At 41.3% G+C, this 19,339-nt stretch overlaps 1 protein-coding gene across 1 annotated transcript in view; it reads right to left on the bottom strand.

Annotated features, from left to right (window-relative positions):
• Positions 1 to 767: 767 nt before the first annotated feature.
• The window catches only part of slf2 (SMC5/6 complex localization factor 2), a 100,713-nt gene continuing 82,141 nt past the window's right edge, over positions 768 to 19,339 (bottom strand). The window contains 11 exon segments of the mRNA XM_085994306.1: positions 768 to 3,315; positions 3,317 to 3,378; positions 5,621 to 5,689; positions 6,842 to 6,928; positions 8,400 to 8,477; positions 10,193 to 10,321; positions 13,013 to 13,100; positions 14,566 to 14,663; positions 16,984 to 17,160; positions 17,724 to 17,835; positions 18,938 to 19,079. Of these exon segments, the coding sequence (XP_085850432.1) occupies positions 3,243 to 3,315; positions 3,317 to 3,378; positions 5,621 to 5,689; positions 6,842 to 6,928; positions 8,400 to 8,477; positions 10,193 to 10,321; positions 13,013 to 13,100; positions 14,566 to 14,663; positions 16,984 to 17,160; positions 17,724 to 17,835; positions 18,938 to 19,079 (1,115 nt within the window). The 3' untranslated portion in view covers positions 768 to 3,242.

Genomic DNA, 19,339 nt, shown 5'->3' with positions numbered 1-19,339 from the left:
AACTAGAAGTTATAGACTTTAACAAGTTGGCTTTTAATCACTAAGATCAGAGCTAACATCTCAACACACTGACTGGCTCACAGGAATGAGTCATACAGATCCTGGGATCTTTAAGAAGTCAGGGGCGGAGCCAAGAGCCAAGACCTGGAACCTTCCAGGTTAGTCGGCGAAGAGGAAGTGAAACTATACACCGTGTGGGGGAGGGTAATATACATGAGTGCAAAACGAATACAGGCAAGACAAACAGATTTCATTACAATGAGGATCCATGAAAAAGTTAAGAGAGAGAGGTTATAACTGTCAGGAAAGATTGAACAGGCTGGGGCTCTTTTCTCTAGAAAAGAGGCTGAGGGGTGACCCAAAGACATAGAGAAGATGTTTCCACTTGCGGGGAACACCAGAACTCGGGCCCAAGATAGTCACTAATGAATACAATCGGAAATTCAGGAGAAACTTCTTTACCCAGAGAGATGTTAGAATGTGGAACTCGCAACCACACGAGTAGTTGAGGCGAATAGCATAGATGCATTCGAGGGGAAGCTAGATAAACACACGAGGGAGATAGGAATAGAAGATTATGCTGATAGGGTGAGATGAAGAGGCTCGAGTGGGCATAAACACCGGCATGGACCAGTTGGGCCAAACAGCCTGTTTCTGTGCCATACATTCTTTGTAACACACGCTTAAAAATATGAAATGACAATTGTTTAAACCCGGAAAGATGCGGTGGAATGAACTCTTTCAAGGCAGTACAAAAATACAAAGAGTCATAGTACTGAAAATTTATTTTGCCAAAATAACTTGAAAATTGTTTATGTATAAAGGACTCATTTAAAAAAAATTAAATTAAAAAAAAAAGAAAACATTTCCTGCATCACACAATTGCTTTAGAGCAGAAAAAAAATATTCAAGTCTTTTACACATTTCTTAAGCCTAAAGTGCAGGGTGGCAGAATTACTACAGAAGTGCCCTGAGGACAAGTGCTCTGACCAAATACTCAGTTCTGTCCCGAGGTAGATTAACTAGCAGTAGAGAACTTAATCTTGTATCCTTTGGTTAAAGATTCTAATGTGAAATACCAGACTACAAAACCAGTTATTTGCAACACACTCAACTAGACCAATGGGTATTTCAACATGTTGAGGGAGCTAGTCTTTTCCTCATCTTAACAGTGCACCAAGGGCAATACTAGAAAGTATTTCTGCCTAAATTCACCACTTAATAATTAATCAAATATTTTAAAACACTGGACTACAGAAATATTGAATTTAGAGCAATAAATTATGTACTAAATTAAACAGAGTTTAAATCCAAACTTTTAAGACATTCAATCGCGTCATCTCTCATTGGACGTGTTTTGCCAAGTTTCTCCACGACAGATGGTGGTAACAAGAATCGGCAAGACTAGTCCCAATCTACAGAGGTCCATCTCTTGATGGCCCATCAATGAGATGTCTCCAGATCACAATCACAGCTTCTTGTCTGAGGATGCAGGACAAAGGCAGGGGTGTGAAGAAAATAGGTTAGTGTGTTTTTTTTGTTTCTTTTTTTAAATAAGTTTCCCCAATGCCACTCTCCAGCCTAGAAACCTCAACACTCCATCAATAAGTTGACAGGACACATGTCCAATTGGCCTTTGGGCACATACCTTTCCCCTCTAATTCTGGGGCAGAGAACAGGTTGGCCTAAACAAGACTGGGAAAGTCACGTGAGGATGCTATAGAGGAACCCCCCCGCTCCCACAGGCTGCAGAAACAGAAGCTCAACAACGCCAGGCCGGCCATGGTAGGGGCTGGTGTCAGTAGCTCAGAAGCACCTGGACTGAAGCTTCAGGGAAAGTATTCTTTGCAATGTGAAAACTGACTTCATTAGGTAGCGCATCTCATTTATACAAACTGTGTACCTGACAGTAGCACTTGGGACCATCACTTCCACTCATGTTCATGTACGGTATGCAAATAAACACGTCAGTCCCTTGGATAGCTCAATTTTAAAAAGTCGATCGAAGAAAACAATCACACCTTTTTACTTTAGTATATAAGCTGCAGCAATTTGTTCCAGTGGGAAGTTCTGCATTGTTTATGAGAAACGAACTCTACCACCCGGCACTAGTTGGAGGGGAAAACAAAGTATAAATACAATGTACACAGGTAGTGAATAAACCAGCATTTTCTACACAAAACCAAGCATATAATACTCTCCTTCAACTGTCACAGTCTTACATAATTGTCCAAGTCACAAGATTCTTACATTTGCATCCCCCGAGGATGGGAGGCAGCTATAAATTTACAACTTATACATAAATTAAGAGTTAGGTAAGAGTTAAAGGCAGAAACACAGTCGAGGTTCAAGTGACACATTAACTACACAGACGGTTTCCTGGTTTGAGACATCTGAACTGCCTAGGTGTATTAATGCCGCTTGACTCATTTGAACAGCCTTTTATTCCATACACATGTATAAATTAGGGCTGGCATTGGCTGTTTTAGCCTACAAGTCATCTTATTGCATGCTAGTGCAAATAGATAAATAATTACATTGGAAAAGAGGTCAGAGAAAGGAAAAAGATTTAAAATGTGGAGAATCTTAGCCATACATGAAAATTTTGAAGTGTATGCCAGTACCATAGGCTACAACTTAAACACACAAGAGTGGGGACAGAGATACGAGCAAAGTCAATTAGCACACTGAGTTGAGTTTGCAAGCTAGAGAATCACAACCTTAGTATGTATAAATGTGCAGCTTGCCATTTATTTTATTTCCTTTAGCGATTTGAGAATTCACCATCTTCCACACGAAAGTCTACTGAACTTAACAAGTTGATTTTCAAATGGCATAAAGCGAAACAAAAACGGCTGACATTTTCAAGTAGAACATTTTAAAGATTCAATTATTACAATATCAAATGACAATAAAAATGAGAACATTACAAAAGAGGCATACTTTTATGTACAGCAATAAAATTGATGCTACAAAACATTGCAAACATCGCTGCAATTATATAAATAAACTTGATCTCCAACATTATTACAAAATATTTTTTGATATATCTTTTGATAGAGCTAAAATATCAAAAACATTTACCACTACAACAAAGTTTAATAGAAGTTATGCCAAACCACGTGTAGGTCCATGTGCAAGAACAAAAACCAGAACACAAATTGATTAAGGTCTAAGCTTTTTTTTTTATATATAACAGAATGGTAGCTTTAGAACTGTAAAAAAAAACTATACTTGTTGCACTAAGCAATGTCCAAATCGTTATCACTATCGTTAACGTCTTGAACCATGTAGTGTTCTGTCTCCTCTTCAAACAGAGGGCTGACTAAGGTGATTCAGATCTTCAGACATAGGTTCCCAATAGTCGTGAAGTTTTCCCTAAGATAAAATTATAGAACATCTCAGAAGCAGGTACTTTTTTTTTTAAAATCCATTATTCATTTACCTAGTAAAACTTCAGAGGCAGGACGAGAAAAACGGACACCAAGCCAACGGAACAACAACTTGCATTTATATAGCGCCTTTTAACGTAGTAAAACGTCCCACGGTGCTTCACCGAGCATTATAAAACAAAATTTGACACCGAGCCACACAGAGATATTAGGCAATGACCAAAAAGCTTGGTCAAAGAGGTAGGTTTTAAGGAGCGTCTTAAAAGGAGGAAAGAGAGGTAGCGAGGTTTAGGGAGGGAATTTCAGAGCTTAGGGCCTAGGCAGCTGAAGGTCTGGCCACGAATGGTGGAGCGATTAAAAATCAGGGATGCCCAAGAGGCCAGAATTAAGGGGGGGGGGGCGCGCAGAGATCTGGGAGGGCTGTGGGGCGGGAGGAGATTACAGAACAGGTATTAGGAGCGGTGGTCAACAGCTTGATCAAAGAGATAGCTTTTAAGGAGGGTCTTAAAAAGGGAGAGCGCAAGGTGCAGGCATTTGGGAAGGGACTTCCGGAGAGTGGGACCTGGGGCAACTGAAGGCACGGCCACCAGTGGTGGGGCAAAGGGAAGGAGTGAGGCACAAAAGGCCAGAGTCAAAGGAACAGAGAGTTTGGGGTATTTGTCGGACTGGGGGAGGATACAGCGCTAGGAAGGGGTGAGGTCACAGACGAAAGTCTATGGAACAGCAATTTTAAATCTGATGCGTTGGGAGACTGGGAGCAAAATGTAGGTCAACAAGGACAGGTGTGATGGGCAGTCAGGACTTGTGTGGGACAGTATACGGGCAGCATAGTTCTGGATGACCTGGTTTATGGGGGTTGGAGGAAGGGTTCCCATCAGGAGGATATTGCAGCAATCGAGTCTGGGAGGGGCAGAAGATGAATGAGGGTTTTTAGTGGCAGCCTTGCTGAGGTGGGGCAGAGGCAAGTAATGTTAGAGATAGAAATAGGCAGTCTTTGTCTTGGAGACATCATGGGGTTGGAAGCTCAGCTTGGATTAAACAGGACACTGCAGTTGTAGTCCGATAGTAGCTGGGGATGCCAGGGGAGTCAGAAAGGATACGGAGTTTGTAAAGGGGGCCAAGCGCGACGGCTTTGCTCTTCCCAATGTTCACACGGAGGAAGTTACAACTCATCCAAGGACTGATGTCGGACAAGCAGTTCAACAGCACAGAAGTGATGAAGGAATCGAGAGAGATGGTGGAGGGGTAAAGCTGGGTGCTGTCTGTGTACATGTGAAAGTTGACCCCGTGTCTTTGATGATGTTGCCAAGTGGCAGCATGAAGATGATAATAATAATAATTCAACTTTATGGGGACCCAGGGTGGATCCTTGGGGGAACTCCAGAGGAGAGTGTGTTGGTGGTGGTGGTGGTGGTGGGAAGAAAGTGAAGAAGAAAATAAACCATCACAATAAATACTCTGGCTGTGATAGAATAGGCAAGAGTGGGTACTGGTAGCCCTAAGCTAGACAACAAGAGACAGTAAAGGATTTCCACAAGTTAACACACACACAGCTTCAGAATCTCTCGCGCATACGCCCACACACCACCAAAAAAAGTTTCTGCTCCTCCACGAAGGGTACCAACTTAGAGTATGCTTCTTTGGATGCCCGATACTCCTTGGGATCTTGCTCAATTGAACGAGGTATACGAGCGTTGTCGGGCTTTACACCAACCTGATGCTGTTCTTACTCAGCTTCCTCACCAATGCTGTTTCACATTGCAATTAGGAACGGAAACACTGGCTTATTTTTCTTCTCGCTCACACAAGGGCGCGGAGGCCAATAACGGCAATCCTACTGCCCCACCTTTAGCAGAGATCAGCTATCTAACTAAGCAGCCCAGGAATTGAACGTGGAACCTTCTGCTCGGCATGGTTTAGTTAACACGCTCCCTCCTTTACCAAACTGAGGCATTAGCTTCAGAAACTGTTGGGTCTCTTAATTCTTCAATCCAATTAAATGAAATTTGAAGATGCCAGCAACAAGATGGTAACTGGCAAACTTTCCTATAGTGCGGACCCCACCATTGTATTTAAAATTTACACATACACAAAGACGGAATCATTTTGAAACTTTAATTACAGGCTCTGCTGCTCGTAAATCCTCTGTTGAAGGAAGAAAACTGCCAGGTCTCAAATCAATCTCACTCTATAATTCCCCTAGAGTTGCATTATCACAGCTAGTTTACCTGAAGAGGCCGTGAGCGCTGCAGCAACTCTTGCCATTTTGCATGAGTTCTTGCTTCTAAATCTTTCACCTGTACAAAAAGAAACAGCTGGTTAGTTTGGGAAAATGTTTTTCCCCACCGCTACCCATACGTTCACAAATCCAGTTGTAACTCTACTAAAATGACAAATCAACATAACTGAAATGTGGACTAGTATCTAATCGAGAGTCCTCTCTACTAATATACCTAGCAGAAAGGAAGATGGTTATGGTGATTGGAGGTCAATCATCACAGCCCCAGGACATCGCTGCAGGAGTTCCTCAGCACAGTGTCCGAGGCCCAACCATCTTCAGTTGCTTCATCAATGACCTTCCCTCCAACATAAGGTCAGAAATGGGGATGTTCACTGATGACTGCACAGTGTTCAGTGTCACTTGACTACTGGTCACTAAACACTCAAATAAAAAGCAGCAGGGGCTCGATTTTCTTTCTCCTCTTCCTGTGGGTAAGCGCCTAGCAACACTCAGGACCCTCCCTTGAAGATCAGGAGTTTTGCAGTCTTTAGAATCACAGGATTTCAGCACTCGATTAGTTCAACAGTTTAGCATTTGCTGCCTACGGATAGTTACGCAATGTCATTAAGTAGTTTTCCCACTAGGGTGGAGGATGGAACTTGCAACACAAACACATGCAGTGAGCCACCTTTTGAAACAAGCAATGTGCATTTATATAGCGCTTAACGTAGTAAAATGCTCCAAGGCGCTTCACAGGAGCGTTAACAAACAAAATTTAACGTCTGTATACATTAGCTACCATTCAGATTCTGTCCCCATCCTTCAAGCAGTAACCTAGGCTTAACATAAACCTGCAAAGCTGTGAGAAGAGAGCTGCCCAAGGCTGATGCCCAGCCCAAGTCATATGTTGCACATTGAATGCCTGGCATGCAGGTTACAGGGCAACACGACACGAGACAAACCTTGTGAGCAAACAATTCGACCAAACTAAAGTCTGAAATTTTACTCATCCCACAGCTGCCTTCTCAATCTTCACCTTCCCCACAAATGGCTTGAATGTTTGAAATACAGCAAGGTTTGTACTTCAGTGCAGGAGGTCCTTGAAAAGGCATCAAATTGAACAGAGCGGAGACAGAAATTGTGCTCCATAAGCTGAGCAGCATACGAAAGGCACTTAAATTTCATATAGCTACAAGATAGATCGACTCAACAAGTTTGCATTGAGCACCTTGCTTCGGTACAGTAGTTTGGGGTCCTCCCTTATATCGCATTTGATGTATTTTTCTATTTCAGCGCAGAGTTGTATAAGGTGACTCTGAAAGAAAACAAAAACTCCCGTCAACAAGTGCTATAAAAAGTGAAAGTAACAATGAAACATCCCTTTGAAATGGACACATGGCGGAAGTGTAAATTCCTCCGTGACTCCGATGGTACTAAACACGAAAGAAAGACTTGCATTATATAGCGCCTTTCACGACCGTCGGTCATGCATTACAGCCAATTAAATACTTTTGAAGTGTAGCCACTGCCGTAATGTAGGAAACGCAGCAGCCAATTTGCGCACAGCAAGCTCCCACCAACAGCAACGTGATGACCAGATAGCCGGTTTGTGATACTGCTAAGTGGCAAATGGTTCGCGCCATTTGCCCGATGTAGGCGACTGCCCTTGCTAAGCGTGGACAGTGTGGGTGGTGCCAACTATAGATGGAACTCTGCCACTGCTATTCTTCCTGCACAGATGTTTTCAAATGATACAAATTAAGATATACAGGAAACTCTTTTTTTATCCAGCACCGACGGGACCGGCGTGGTGCTGGTTTATCAAAAAGTCCAGATCAGAGAGAGGTACAGGAAACTTTCTGGTATCCGGCATGGACGGGACTGACGTGGTGCCGGTTCATCAACAATTCCGGATAACCGAACGCTATAGTAAAAGATACGGAGCTCCGTATAAAGCAACAAACCCTGTACAGCTTCAAAACAATCGGCACAAGTTGCAAGCGTCTCTGTAGCTTAGCAACAGCTTCAGCTGCACCCTTGCACAGCAACAAATGGAGTAAAAAAGTAACAAAAGTTATCTGAACCGACTCCTGAATTTTGCCGGTGGATAGAGCGTTCCAGTTATTTAGGGGCCGGTTAATCGAAAGTTTCCTGTATAGTTAAAAGATACTAGAGCTCGGTACACAGCAACAAATCCAGGCTTCCCTGTTGCTTAGCAACAGGTGCAGGAACCCCGGCCACAAGATCCAGGCGTCCCTGTTGCTTAGTAACAGGTACAGGAACCCCGGTTACACAGCCACAGATCCAGGAACGGCCACTAATATGAAGTAAAACTTACCTGAACCTACTCCTGAATTTTGCCGGTTAGGTGCCGGTAAATCGAGAGTTTCCTGTAGCTGCATCAGATACAAACAAGTCTGTCTAAATCGCTCGTCATTCTTGTGCAATTCTGCGAAAGATTGGCAAGCTAGTCATATCTGCTGCAGATGGCAGATTCTGGCATGGTGTGGGCTTAGCACAACGCCTCACAAACATGTCCAATTTTTTTTTAATTTTTTTTAATAAAAACAGTTTAAAACTACATTAGCTTATTCTTTTTGTTAACCTACAAATAGTCCATTATCCAAACATGAGAAAACTGGCATTTATGTGGAACTCAACTTTAGTAGGATTTGGCTGTACTTGCCTACAATTGTCATCTTGAAACTCAATTGCAAAACCCAGACCAATATTTGCACACAATACAATCCCACCTCCTCCCAATAAGAAAACGAGCAGAAACTTACCCGCTGGCTAGAAGGAACATGTTCTATATGTAGCACTTCGTTTGCCAAGACTAGAAGGTTGTAGCACAGGTAATATGCCTAGTGAGTGAATGAAATTAAAGCACCATTAAACAATTCTGTAAATTAGTGTTAATTACCTTTCTTAGCTTTTTAAAACCAGTTTCCCTATTATCCCTAATTTGGCACTAACCCAAATATTAATGAATGTATTTGAGATGGGGGGTGGGGGGAATTTTGTGCTCAAGGTACTCGAGAGTTAAGATCAAGTAACCAAGTCATCAGCTGCAGCATGAGTGAGATGCAGACTATTGGTACCTCTACTCTGCCCAACGTGCTTTAGCTCCAATTCAGAAGGGCATTACTGCACCAGCGTGACATTTCCACTTCCCCACCAACCGCTCTTGCAGCAAGAGTCAGATTCCCAACTGAGCACTAAATTAGGGAAGTCTTATCTGTGTTCCTGAGCCAACTGGGAACAGAGTTGAGGGTAGGCAAACTCATTTCACACGAGACCCTTACAGCCAGCAGAGACTTCCAATCCCATCGTTCGGGGATGAACAGGATCCCATGAGTAATGGAGTAGTCTGTAAATCCACCACACTACCCAGTCCCATCGAATTTTTGCAATTTTCATGTGACCTGACATATTGCAGCCACAGAATTTATATCTGTAAGGATCAAAAAGTGAAATTTAAAACCCCACGATAACATTTTTTATAATAAACGCAATCTTCCATTTCAAAATTTACAGGAAACACACAATGCAATTCCATTACTGCGAGGGCACGGTTGGGTCTTTCTAGATGGATGAATTAAGATGGGCTGAATGGCCTTCCTCATCTATAATCATTGCGTGAAAAATTATCTTGTATTCGTTAAAAGTAACCAATTTGAAGCCAAGATCCGATGGGATTTCAAATCCGTGCATTTCATTCATAATTGGTTTAAGCACACAGGAAAACAAAATTCACCCAACACTCTGCAGCGTTGATAACGATGGAAGGAAGCAATACGCAACAATAAAAGTTCAACTTTCAACAAAAAAAAGCACAGGTCAGGTGCAATTCTTTCACCGATAGAAGTGCCAGAATGTATTTAAGAGAACATATACTTTTGCACTTAAGTGAGATACATCAACATAGGATAGAATAAATTTGCTACTTGACTAAGCAGACTAATTAGTGCTCACATGCACATTCTATGCCTTGACGGTTTCCAACATGTTTTTATTTTTATAGAAGCCCCAGTGGGCAAGTAATTCCTGGTTAGATGTTTAAAAATTCCCTAAATGAGTAAGTTGAAGTAACACATCACTTAAGATATAGGTACAGTTCTTGAGGTTTTGTTATTTTAAAAACCGGTACCCAATGAAACATTTCCACAAGACACTAAGTTTGCTAAATATCCAACAAAGTATTTTTGGGGCAATGTTTATGAACACTACCAAAATATACCTATTAGGGCAGCACTCAACTTACAGCACAGATTTATGGATACTTCAATGTAACACACACTTGCACACAAAGGAACACATGTTTTCCAAATCTTAAGTCCTTACAGTATTGTACTTTAGTGCCTGCTACAGTGTAGTGCATTTGCTGATAAATTAGGACATATACTGCATCTGAAGGCTTGGTTTACAGAAATATTTAAATAGTTTCTAAACATGTTTTAAAGACTAGTGATCGCCCCAGGTTACTAAAACCCTCCCAGTCCCGAAGCCCACATCAATGAGGTTCTGCTGTACATCTCAACACCGAAGTGGATTTTTAAAAAAGCAGTCGAAACAATACCTGCTGATCAAGTTCTGTAAGTGCGGCTTTTTTTTGCTCCTCCTGCTGTTTGGATTTGCTCATTCCTTCAATAGTCTTTAACAAAGAGGATGGTTTCATCATGTATAGGAATCGACACAGATGAGAGATCTGGAGACAGAGATATTTATGAATTCGCATTAAGAACTGAAATCTGCTCCCACTTTTCTCTTCTAATGATGTTTTAGTATGACATGAGGTATTGCATTTACCAGTTAATTAATAGAACTGGGGATTCCACCTCTATTATTTGAAGGTGAACGGTCTGAAATATAGCATACCGTGAATTTTATACTGCTACAAATATGCCCCTGCTCACTGCTGTATTAGGATGTTACTCTTGAAGGAAAGACCAGCTGTGAAGACATGTTACACTTGTAGATGCCTATGTTTAGGTCAAAGTCATTGTATGGCAGATTTCCGACATTCCTTTTTGCAAAATTCCAAAAGTAGCCCCCTCCTCTCAATGGCTTGGCTGTTGCGTGGGTCCATGTGCTCGGCTCATTCAGCTTCGCAAGCTTTAACTGCCCAGATTTGGGCTGCCTTTGACATAAGCGATCCTGCGGCATACTTCTTGGCTTGGAGTCAAGTCATGGACTGCCTCTTATCTGAAGGCTTCTTTAATTAGGATCATTTTGTCAGTTGATCACACTGGGAATTGCCGAGAATTTTATTTAATGTTGGGATTTTATTGCACACTCTCCATCAGTTCCACTAGACTTCATTCATGTAAAACTTATGCTACTGTTCTGTTCTTTCGCGGCAGCCCACACAAAGCGGAATTTGAGGGGCACAGATTCAAACTAGCATAGGGAAACTGAAGACCAGCAGGAAGTTCTTCATAAAGAGTGATCAATACAGGGAGTGGATTTTAGGTGAAGACTCTGGAATCATTTAAGAAGCAATGATGTGTGGGGAGAACTAAGTTTTTTCAACGAATAGATGAACTAGCATGTGCGGGATGGTTTTCCTCATCTGTATCTTTTATACGATCTTATGGATCAGAGCTGCTCATTTTCCACAAGCCATTTTAAATCACATTTGCAGTAGCACGTGTCTATAAACTACACTACACAGAGGGTCTTGATACAGGAAACTATTATCCGGCACCGACGGGACCAGCATGGTGCCGGTTTATCAAAAAGTCCGGATTACAGAGAGGTATAGTTTAAAAGGTACGAGAGCTCCGTACACAGCAACAAATCCAGGCTTCCCTGTTGCTTAGCAACATGTGCAGGAACTCCGGCCACATACCAAGCGTCCCTGTTGCTTAGCAACAAGTGTAGGAGCCACAGATCCAGGAACTGCCACTAATATGAAGTAAAACTTACCTGAACCTACTCCTGAATTTTGCCGGTTAACCGAGATTTCCGGTTATTTAGGTGCCGGTAAATCGAGAGTTTCCTGTATATCTCAAATGGCTGCAGAACAGGTACACCACAAGCAAAAGCACTTCCAGCATCCATCATGAAAATATTATTCAAGCTTATAGAATCAGAATTCTAAAGCACAGGAGGCTAGCCGGCCCATTGTGTGTGTGCCGAGTGCCTGAAGGCTAGCCACCGGTTTCCATTGCACTTTAAAATTTTTTTTCCAATATTCTCTTTTAAAGGCCATTATGGATTCCACTGGTTCCGATAAAGTATTACGTTCTAACAACCTCTGCGTAAAGACATTTCGCCTCGCCTCTCCCATTGCTCTTCTGATGGGCATAAATTTATGCCCACTAGTTACCAACTCACTGACTAAAAGGAAATAATTTTACCTATTCACCTCTTTAAAACCCTTCAAAATTGTGAACATCTGTATCAATTTCCTCATCCTTCTTTATTCCAATGAAGAGTCCCAGTTTCTCTACTCTAGCTTCTTTGAACTATAGCCCTGTATCACCTAGGTGAATATCTTCAGAACCTTCTACACTGCCAAGACATCCTTCCTGAAGTAAGGTGCTCAAAACTGGATACAGTATTCTGACTGCAGCCTACCCAATGATTTGTAAAGGTTTCACATGAGCTCTCTGCATTTGTACTGTACACCCCTATTCATAAAACCTACAATTCAATTACGGGCTTTTTTTTTATTTTTTTATAAACAGCTTTATCAACTTACTTTTCCACTTTTAAATATTTGTGTATCTGAACCCTCAAGTCTCGCTGCTCCTCCACTCTTTTCAAAATGTTATCTAGTGTACATGCCCTCTCATTCTCCCTCCAAAAATTAACAAATTTCTCCGTATTACATCTTTCTGCCCAATCCATTTCCTTCTACTGCTTACAGTCTTCGCAATTAAACACTGATTTTAATGACCCTATTCAACTCAATGATATTATGTGCAAAAAAACGTGGTAAATTTCATAAAATTGAAAACATTATATGGGACTAGAGTGGTTAATTTCAAGATGCATATACTGTACTTCTATCCACAGATATGTCAATACAGGAAACTTTGTGCTATCCGGAGGTGAGCTATCCGGCAATCTGGAGCCACCGGCAAAAATCAGCAGCCGTTTTTTTTAGTTCTTTTTGTTTGTTTTTTTTTTGTTGCTTTGTTTGAACAGTCAAGCTGTGCAAGGTCTGTAGCTATAGCAACAGCTTCAGAGCTTTAGGGCCACACCTGAGTGTTTAGAAGCTGTTGCTAAGCAACAGTGTTTGTTGTCAAATACGGAGATAAGAATCTCCGTATCTCTCAACATTAACTCTGGAGAGTACGGCAGTTTTGAGGCAACGGCAGCAGCTCGGTCCCATGGGTGCCGGGTAGCACAAAGTTTCCTGTAGTTGACACAATGAAGCTGTGTCTCGTACCTTCAAATCTGGATCCTTTGGTACATACATGCATCCTTTGTCTAGAAGTTTTGAAATTATCACCAGGCTAAGGTGCCGCCTTAGTTGCCTAGAAAAATATAATTAGCCTATTAATTTATAATTCTACTATTCACTACAGTCGTAAGAATTCTGATCCTACACGTCATTCCTTTTGCCAATTCTGTCAGTTTTAATGAGCAAATAGGTGTAAATGAGTGCATAGCTTTAAACCAAATGTAAGCAGTCGTACCAGAATACATAACTACCTAATGCCATCGTGGGAGTACCTTCACCACACGGACCACAGTGGTTCAAGGTGGCAGCTCACCAGCGCCTTCTCAAGGGCAATTAGGACAATGCAGGCCTTGCTGATGACGCCCATATCCCAAGAGTGATTTAAAAAAAGCATGTACACACAAGTGTAAGTGTGCACATGTCAAAGGTGTTGCGCAGGACCAGTGCTGTATCAGTACCCGCCGATAGCTGAACGATACAGGTTTCCCTCCTCCTCTTTTCCCTCCTTTTAACAGTCAATCAACCAAGGTGAAAGGAACAGTAACTTGGAAGGGTGGGAGAGGAGGAGAAAAAATGATGAGGGGGTTAGTGACAAGAAAGGACAGGTAGGAGTTACAGCATTAGCACCAAGATTGTCATTCCCCCTACCTACTGTAGACACCACCTTATTGCAAAGTTCCAACCCACATTTTTAGGTGACAAAACCTGCATTAAGATGCATTTTACAGTAATGAGTATAAGTTATACTTCGAGCTCAAGTCCCCAACACAATTTTAAAGGACAGGCTGAAGATAGTCTGTGGGGGGAGGGGGGGGGGGGGGGGGTTAACTTGCATTTTAACAACTTCAATTTAGACCCAATAATTTATCCTAAAGAAATACAACTTGACCAAGGAATATATGCCTGCACATTATACTTCCCACCTTCAAGATAAAACTGTTGTGATGTTTATGAAGCATCCACTTGTTAGCAGAAATCAGCATCAGCAAAGTTTGTTAATGGCAGCTAGCTGCAGAAAATCCGTTATTAAAATGTGCTCATTTCTATAGTCCAGTTACTGGTCACATTGGCCTGAGGAGGAAGCACCCCAGAAAGCACATCATCTACCCATCTCCCACTACACACCCTCGCTGCATTTTTGCTACAGTTGGTCAGAAGGCTTATTGAAACCCTTAAAATATAAGGTTAGAGACCAAATGGGTATGGAACCAAGGCAGGCAGGCAGGAGTTAATATGCAGATCAAGCCATGATCTCATTGAATGGCGGAACAGACTCGAAGGGCTGAATGGCTGACTATGTTTCCAACTGTCGTGGAAACCATATACCACAGAAGTTTTGGGAGAATGTGATCCACTTTTATGGCAACCAGTCGGAAATAATACAATAGACACGGTTCTGGGATCTGACTGGGTCTCTGGTTGCTTTCCCCTGGGATCTGATGGGTTGAGGAGACAGCAGGCTCTGGTTCTCATCACCACCACCACGTTACAGTTTCAAAATAAAATCAACAAGGTCCACATGCAGCACCACACATTACCTTCCTCGTGGCGAGAAATCCGGTAGCAGCTGAACCAGGTACAAAAGGTTATGATGATGTTCTGATAAGTCACTGAGGATCATGCACAGCTCGAACATCTGCTTAAAACCAAGATAGCTTGTCAAAAACCACATGCAAATACAGCCATCAGCACCGAAACATAACTGTCATTTTGTTTTACATCAAATATCTGGCGCGCTGACAAAGATAAATGTGAGAAGTCACACAACACCAGGTTATAGTCCAACAGCTTTATTTGAAATCACAAGCTTTCGGAGCACTGCTCCTTCGTCAGGTGAAGTGAAGAGATGCATAAAGCTGTTGGACTATAACCTGGTGTTGTGTGACTTCTCACATTTGTCCACCCCAGTCCAACACCGGCATCGCCACATCCTGACAAAGATAACAAGCAGAAAATTGAATACATCACATTATCTTTCATAGCTTAAAAGTTCTTCCAGATAACTGGGTGAAGCAGGAGACAACAAATTGGAATTAAAAATAATTTACATGCAAACCCAGGCTAAACAATGCAGAAGTTACACAAAATGCTTTCCAGGCAGTGACTATGAAGCAGCGGCTTTGAGGTGTTAGTGTTGTGGTTTATCTATATACCTCTATGCTTGTAGTCACGCCCTGGTGCACATACTGCGCAGTAGAAACAGTAGCTTTCATAGAGATGGTTTGATGCAGTTTCTTGATTACAGACATTATGATGACAGACTAATGGCCAATTGCACGAAAGGATTAACTGTTGTGACACAAATACCGCAAGTTTATTGCATAATAATGAATACTTGATAACCAGGAAGTAGTATACAGTTAAGTGACCTACATTAAAGTAATTTACCAAGTAAATTTTTTTTTTTTTTTTTTAATATACTGTCTTTAATGTTAGAAAATGAGTATTTTCAAATAACCTTAGTTGTGCTGCCTCAGTACAAAAGGGCATTGTTGGCTTGGACTAGAGTCTAAAACACTTGGATCAAATTTACCACTAACCGAATAAAGAGAACAAAATAGATAATCTGCTTAAAATCGGGGATCTTTGTGCATTCATTTACAATGCAGTGGAGCATCGTAGAGCTTTGACACGTATACAACCAGCGTAACGGACATAAACCACGAGCAGAGCTTAGCACCCGCTTCTGTGAAGTTGCGGCACTACTGCTTCAACTACTGTAGTTAACACTTCAGAACCACATTTTTTTCCAGAACAGGCAGAAGTTAAGAGATGCTTACCACACTTAAAAATGTTATTATTCACTCATGATGCTACATAAATTTTTGCTGCCAGGTACATTTTTAGAAGTTGAGTTGTGTGTGCTCACCCCATCAAACTGCTCTTACCCTGGATTTTCTCCTTCCCCTTTCATTTGTGTATTTCTTAACCATGTAATGAAATTCTCCATTACTAAAACATTTAAAAAATGTATAGAAAGGAGTGATGTTTTCTTTTTTAACTGGCTCTGGTTTAAAATTGTGTCTGTCTTTCTATGTAAAATCGCACAAGTACAGTCATGACCTCCTCGCTCAATATAGTGTTGGGACTTAAATGACCATAGATTTCTTAAAAAAAGAGCATCTTAATTTCTGTAATGCAACTTGTTCACCAGTGGCAGGGTTTAGATTTCAACAAAAGGATGGTCTTGCACAAGAAATACAACTTTGTTATGTACCTATAAACGCAATTAAGTAAAATGTTAAGTACTGGAGGGAGTGGGCAACACAAGTGCGTTAACACGCCTGTGGTCTGAACTAAAATCTAAAACTAACAGGGTGGAAGTCTCATCTCTGCAGGTTAAACTGAAGGAAGGTTTGCACCGTCTGTGAGCTGCAAGAAGCCTGCGTAAAATGGTGCTGGGGCAACATCAATCCAGTTCCAAGTACGATAGCAAAATACTGTGGATGCTGGAAATCCGAAATAACAGAAAATGCTGGAAAAACTCAGCAGGCCAGACAACATCCGAGGAGAGAGAAATAGAGTCAATGTTTCAGGACGAAGGGTTTCGACCCGAAACGTTGACTATTTCTCTCTCCATGGATGTTGCCTGGCCTGTTGAGTTTTTCCAGCATTTTCTGTTGTTATTTCACAGTTCCAAGTACGCCTGGGTCTACATCACAAAACTGCCCACAATTCACACCAACTAGGAAGTGATATATCATTGCCGTATTAAACAGAACAAAAATAAAAATCACATGGGAGTGAGTAGAGGATGTTTTTCTAAGGTTATAGCCAAGAAAATTGTCAGGCAGAATTTATTCTGTTCATGATACCATACCTGACCTGAATATGGTGCATCCAAGTGGAATAGTAAGTTCTTTATTCAAATCATTTTTAAATTCACAAAATGAAACGCCTTCTTTTCAATGCGCATCCGTTAAATCACGCCGATCTCTCACTAAAGCCTTTCTTACCTTTGTGCTCCATTGCCTGACGTTGTTGAGAAGATTGTCCAGCAAACACTGAAAATCTTTCCAAGGAGTTAACTGCAGCTCGCATTCAAGGCTGATTCTGCCCAACAAGCTCATCAGCAACACTAATTCTTTATCAGAGTACGCTTCAGGGCAAATGGAGGTACAGAGCAGTAGAAACTAATGGAATTTAAAAAAACAAAACAGGCATATTACTCTAGAGAACAGCAAGCTCAATGAAGCACGAAAGATTTTAAACTGCCAGAAGACATTTCCATGATTCAAATTTGTCTATTAGGCCCTCTGCAAGCAAATTATCTATGGTTAAACATTGAATACAACAGATCCCCGACTTGTGACTTGGCTCTCCTTAGATCATCATAGTTTCATCTCAAGCTAGTTTGGGACCCGTACAAATACGAATTTGAAGACATTTTCATAACAGATTTTTTGTTGCAGTCTTTGCCTGTACTTTAGTACGAGTCTAGCTTGTTTTTGTTCAAAACCTCACAAAATTACACACTGAATTCACGTACCATTTCCCCAAGGAGAAAGAAAACAAGGTAGCAATCATCCATTAAGGAACATTATAAAAAAAGCCAAGTGGGAAAATAATGGCACAGACTAATTTTACTGCAGTGCAAGAAGAAGTGGATCTAATTAGTGTCACTAACTCAGAGTAACCTTTAATGAAGATAGCTTTTCTGTTAATATAATGAACATGAATTACGAGACAGTTTTACCTTAACTACATTCTTTATGCCAAATTCTGGCAGAGAGCTGAAGATGGGCTCTCTCTGGCAGGCTGGCGCATTATCCTTTGGATAATTTTCCTTATTATTGTGCAGCCCAGACCTAGAAACAGAAACACAAAGGATATAATTTTAAATCTATTCATTCGTGTTACGGGTACCACTGGTCTAAGAGTTTTTAAATGATGAAAATTTAACACACTGCATAAAACTTAGTTGCTTTTGAATTTCTGCTACAAATGACAAAAGTAAAAAGTACATCAGGAAAGGAGGAGAAAAAACAACCGGTATGGAGAGAAAATGGAACAGGCAAGGGGAGAACCAGACCCGTGAGCTATCCAAAATTGTGGAACGTGTGGGTCAAATCACTCCCATTTCCACTAGTGACACACATGCACCATCCAGACAGCGCTTCAAAATAATACCAACCAATGTTCCCTTGAATTTAAAAAAAAAAATTTTTCAGGCCGCGTGGCCCATTCAAATTCCTGCGCATGCACGGTTTGTCCTATTGCAACGCCGGAAAGCGGCCTGCACAGGAGCTCCAAGCAGCTGCGCGGCCATACAGCTTAAAGGGAGCATTACTACCACATCTCTAATGAAAATACTAAAAAAAAAAACAGCAGAAACAGCCAGACTGCACAAAGAATCTTTCATAAAATAGCATATTGGGACACGGTGTACAAGTAATTTAAGACACGACGTGTGTCGAGTGCAGCAAAGCTTGGGGGGAGAAAAAAGGCCACTTTGGACCTATGGTTCCCAAAGTTCTCCGCCACTGGGATTTTCCTCGCGCCGTTTCTGCGGCTGTTGTAGACTAATTGACGGAGATTGATTGCCATGATTAGTCAACAACTCCATTACCGTTGTATCATGCGACTCCCCGGATGGTAGAATTTGAACTAGATGGACCGCAGTCTATTTTCATCTAGCAATTCCTATGGAGTCTCAGGTCAAACTTCTGTACATGGCTGAAGTGGAAAGCAAATCAGCTGGCAATTCTAGCTTCTTCTATTGATGCAAGATGTTTGATCACACATTTGCATTTACCCAATGCCTTGAAACAGCTATACACTAGTATGGTACAGGGTAACGGCACTTTATTGACCAAAGGTTGCACAGAGACAATGAGTTTGTTAAAGAAAAAAAAAGACTTTGAAAACAAAAGACAGCTCAACTATGAACAGAATATTTTATTAACTTACAATATATCCTCTTCAGTGAAGTCTGGCTGAAGGTGTTTCAATGGAAACAGAGTGCCAAACTGTGCTCCTAGGTTGAGAAAGACAGCAACTACATCCTTGAGACTTGGCATCCAAACCTTGAACTCACTGGCGCCATCCTTAGCTAACAGAAATTAGGAAAATACCATTAGCAATCAATTATTTCTCGTCATTTGTGGGCTACAGAAACAGAGTACAAGTTTTACTGAAAGTACTGCGGGCCTGTGGTTTTTTTTTTTTTTTTATAATTCTACACCAAGCGGGAACACAGATCCAAACAACTTTTTAGCTCTAAAAATCAGAACCTTCAATCCTTTTGCACAATTGCTGCTAAACTAGAAAGGAACGACTGATGGATGGTGACACAGGCTTTGGGTAATTAGG

Source organism: Somniosus microcephalus, chromosome 8 (assembly GCF_052327205.1).
Source record: "Somniosus microcephalus isolate GS21.2 chromosome 8, FLI_Smic_1.0, whole genome shotgun sequence".
Classification (NCBI taxonomy): Eukaryota; Metazoa; Chordata; class Chondrichthyes; order Squaliformes; family Somniosidae; genus Somniosus; species Somniosus microcephalus.
The sequence above is the reverse complement of the archived record's forward strand: the minus strand, read 5'-3'. Positions and strand labels throughout refer to the sequence as shown.